The 4,086-nt window shown below is 58.3% G+C and overlaps 1 protein-coding gene across 1 annotated transcript in view; it reads right to left on the bottom strand.

Annotated features, from left to right (window-relative positions):
• CHRNB2 (cholinergic receptor nicotinic beta 2 subunit) overlaps window positions 1-4,081 on the bottom strand; it is an 8,791-nt gene extending 4,710 nt beyond the window's left edge. Inside the window, exons 1-5 of the mRNA XM_021707801.1 lie at window positions 3,983-4,081; window positions 2,566-2,711; window positions 2,342-2,386; window positions 1,505-1,614; window positions 3-703 (exon numbers count right to left, since the gene is read on the bottom strand). Of these exons, the coding sequence (XP_021563476.1) occupies window positions 3-703; window positions 1,505-1,614; window positions 2,342-2,386; window positions 2,566-2,711; window positions 3,983-4,046 (1,066 nt within the window). The 5' untranslated portion in view covers window positions 4,047-4,081. The remainder of the gene's footprint in view (window positions 1-2; window positions 704-1,504; window positions 1,615-2,341; window positions 2,387-2,565; window positions 2,712-3,982) is intronic.
• Between the last annotated feature and the right edge of the window lie 5 nt (window positions 4,082-4,086).

Below are 4,086 nucleotides of genomic sequence, written 5' to 3'. Positions count from 1 at the left end.
GCAGCGGTGGCGCGGCTGCTGCATGAAGAGCAGCGCGGGCAGCTTCTCCAGGAAGACGACCTTGACCCAGGGCGCCATGGTGTGCGTGGTGGGCGAGCGGTGGTGCACGTTGAGCACGCACACGCTGGTGACGATGGAGAAGGTGACGAGCACCATGGTGAACATGAGGTACTTGCCGACGAGCGGCACGTCGAGGGAGGTGGGCGGCACGATCTTGGAGATGAGCAGCAGGAAGACCGTGAGCGCCAGCAGCACGGAGATGCACAGCGTCATCTTCTCGCCGCAGTCGGACGGCAGGTAGAAGACCAGGATGGCCAGCGAGGTGATGAGCACGCAGGGGATGATGAGGTTGATGGTGTAGAACAGCGGCTTACGGCGGATGATGAAGTCGTACGTGATGTCCACGTAGGTGGAGTCGTCCGGGTTCTCGTTGCGCCGGCCCGGCAGCGCCACGATGTCCCACTCGCCGCTGGGCGTGAAGTCGTCCAGGCTGGCCACGTCGCTCTTGAGCACCAGGTCGATCTCCGTGCGGTCGTAGGTCCATGAGCGGAACTTCATGGTGCAGTTCTGCTGGTCGAACGGGAAGTGCTTGACCTCGATCTTGCACGCGCTCTTGTAGATGGCGGGCGGCAGCCAGAAGATGCTGCCGTCGTAGGAGACCACGGCGTTGGAATAGAAGGACACCTCGTACATGCCGTCGGCACTGCCGAGGGAGGGGGCCGTCAGGCCTGGCGCGAGCGTCCCTCCCCTACGACCCGTCATCCCCGCCCCGGGCTGGAGGGGGGGGGGCAGTGGGGACAGGGGTAGCCAGGTCGGGGAGTGGCCGTTCCAGGGTCTGGAGGGGTAGCCGGAATGGAGCAGGAAGGGGGTGTGGGTGGGCTTGGTGGCCAGAAGTGGTGTCCTGGTCGGGAGGACGGATGTGTGGCCCCTCAGAGGTCGAAGAGGGTAGACGGAGGAAGACACCTGCTACTTGTCACACATTGTGTAAGCTGGTTGGCCCTTCTGAGAATGGGACAGCAGGGAGAGGTGGGGAGGCCAGAGTGAGGAGCCCCAAGCAACAGAGCGGGGCAGGGCATGGTCCTATCAGTTGAGGAAGGTGCTTTTTGCCTTCGAGGTGGGAGGGATTGTTGCAGGAGACAGGACAGACCTGGAGAGAGACTGGGACCCTAAGGTTCTTTGGCCCTGCCCAAGCTTCCAGGAAAACCTGTTCTGGAATCAGTGTAGGCGCCGAAAGCTGTCAGTACTTGTCTGTATCCCCACCACAGAACCAAAGACATACTGGGAGTCTTGACTGGCTGGAAGGACACTGGCCACGGCTCAGGTCATCGCACTGTCCACACTACACCTCACTAGTCTGGGTCTGTCTGCCTGGGGAGTGAGTGCGCACCTGCCTGTTACAAGCCCTCTCCCTTCTATAGCATAGGCTAATGCCTCTCATTTTGCCCAAGATCCCTGCCCTCCCTGAGCACCCCCATGGTCCTCCCGACCATCCCATGACTCCTACTTGTTGTACAGGACCACATCTGGGAGCCAGATGTGTTTGGAAGGGAGTCGAACTTTCTTCATATTGTCGAATTCCTCAGGCTTCCAGGTGAGGCGATAATCCTCCCACTCCTGGGAAAGGGAGAGAGGGAGGCAGTGATGCCTTCTGACCTGGGAAGGGCTGGTGTTCAAGGGAAGGGACAAGAGGGGACCCGTAAGCTTGAGGTTGTTTTTCTTTTTTCTTTTTGAGTTGGAGTCTCACTCTTGCCCAGAATAGAGTGCAGAGGCATGCTTCCAGCCACCGCAGCATCGACCTGCTGGGCTCCAGCGATCCTTCCACTTCAGCCCTCCAAGTAGCCAGAACTACAGGCGTGTGCTACCATGCCTGGCTAGTTTTTGATTTATTGTAGAGACGAGGTCTTGCCAAGTTGCCCGGGTGGGTCTCGAACCCGCAGGCTCAGGCAATCTACTCGCCTCAGCCTCCCAAAGTGCTGGGATTACAGGCTGAGCCACCAAGCCCGACCTGCTTTTCTTTTAAAAGACAACCTCCTGCCACAGGGACTTCTCTGCCCAACAGGCACAGCTCATACAACACCTTCTCCTTTAATTTGCACAGCTGGGCCAAGGTACCATGTTAGAGGCCACATTTTACAAATGAGACAAATAAATCTTGGAGAATGTGACATGTTTAAAGTCACAGAGCCAGTGGGTGGCAGAACCAAGGTTCAAATCCAGTTATTTAGGACTCCAAATAAGTCTGTACCTTTCTGCTTCTTTTGAGGAGATTGAGAAAGAAGAAAACAAGCACATTTTAAAAAAGGAGAGAGAAGGCCAGGGAGTGGGTGGGAGGAGCACTGACCTGCGTCAGCCAGACATTGGTGGTCATGATCTGCTCCCGCTCGTGCTGCAGAGGGGAAGAGGAACTGCTGAGAAGGTCCTCAGCTGTGGGCCCGCTGCCACCACCAGGGTCCCTCTCACCCCTCCCCAAGCCTTGAAAACATCGGAGGAATAAGCACAAACATCAACCCATTCTGGCTGGGCTGACTTCAGAAGCTGGGCAGAGGGTCTGGGGCCCCCACTCACCACACTGATAAGTTGGGCCAGTGATACCATGAGCTGGACTGTCACCAGCTCAGACCCATTGGTGGCTGGGCGGATAAGCTTGTTGTAGCGGGATGGGTCCAGGAGATGCTCCACCAGCCGCTCCTCCGTGTCCGTTCCCCATACCCCTGGGAGGGGAAAGCAGGAAGTACGTAAGCAGGTAAAGAGACACCCGGGATTCTACCCTCCTCAGGCAAATGGCACAAGCCAGGCCTCACCAGTAGCTTCCTACTGCTTTATCCCTAAGGATTCTGCGAAACGCTTAGATTACCCCATGGAGACCTCAGATGGAGCCCTTCACAGAGAAGCCCTGCTCTGAGACCACTGACCAAGGGGTCCAGACAGCCCCACAGAGATGCCTTCAGACTAAGAATCCATTCTGCAAGGATAAGTGGAGCCCTGCTCTCTGGACGTCTCAGAGGGTGGTTGAAGACGACTGCTTCCATGGCTTCCCCAGCAAAGACCTGTGATCCAAGTGAGGCCTTGGAGGATGGTGAAAGGGAGACAATTAATTGTGTCCCACCACACACCCTTTTCTCCTCAGTCTGTGTCCACCTATGCGTGCAAATAACATTATATACCTCCATGTGTGACCGTGGTCATGACACCATCCCCATCCCCTCTCTGTTCCCCAAAGGCACTGGGTGGAAGAATAGCACAGCTGCCTGAGTGGTGGGTCAGTTTCACACACAGGAGCCCACCCCACGAGCCTCACAGGTGTGGGACACAGGTGTGGGACACTCACACAGCTGCACATGCCCTTTGCACCTGGCCCTCCACACACTCTATCCCCTTCTGCCACTCTGTACCCACACAGCCCTCCCCACCCCTCAGGGAACTCCTTCCAGGTCCTCAGCCTGGCATAGCTTCTTCCCTTCCGAGTCCCCTGTCCTACCCTACAGGAGATTTGAGAGGCCCTTTCTTGCCCCTTCCTGCCTTGCCCCTGTGGGGGGACCAGAATCAGGAGCTGGATGTGAGAGATGAGAGATGATGGGACGCCAACGGAGGGGTGCTAAACCAAGTAGATTTCTTGAGATAAGGTCTCCCAGAAAGTCAAGTGGCATCCCATCGCTGCCAGAGCCGGCCCTCCTGCCACCCCAGAAAGCCTGGAGAGCACCTCTTCCTCCTCCCTCTCTACGCCCACACCCTCCCGGCCACCCCTGGCCAGATGTCCCTCTCTTTCCTGCATCACTCACTCCTTCGGGTAGGTCCTCTTCCCTGTTCAGTTTCCCAGTTGTTCCCTGCAGTTCCGGTGGGGGGGGTCTCTCTCCCATCCCCCAGCAGATCCCCCACCTCAAGGGAATCCCTCCTTCCCCTTCCGGCCTAGCAGGGGTGGGTCAGAGCGCAGCGAGCCGTGGGCACCGGTTGGAGAGGGGACCCGGCCGCTGCCCGTCCTCACCTGAGCACAGCCGGAGGAGGCCGAGGCCGAGGAGCAGCGCCATGGGGCCGGAGCGCCCGGCCATGCCGCGGGCATAGCTCGCCGCCTCGCCTGCACCGGGCCAA

Source organism: Carlito syrichta, unplaced genomic scaffold (assembly GCF_000164805.1).
Source record: "Carlito syrichta isolate Samal-C Ts95f unplaced genomic scaffold, Tarsius_syrichta-2.0.1 Scaffold126413, whole genome shotgun sequence".
Classification (NCBI taxonomy): Eukaryota; Metazoa; Chordata; class Mammalia; order Primates; family Tarsiidae; genus Carlito; species Carlito syrichta.
The sequence above is the reverse complement of the archived record's forward strand: the minus strand, read 5'-3'. Positions and strand labels throughout refer to the sequence as shown.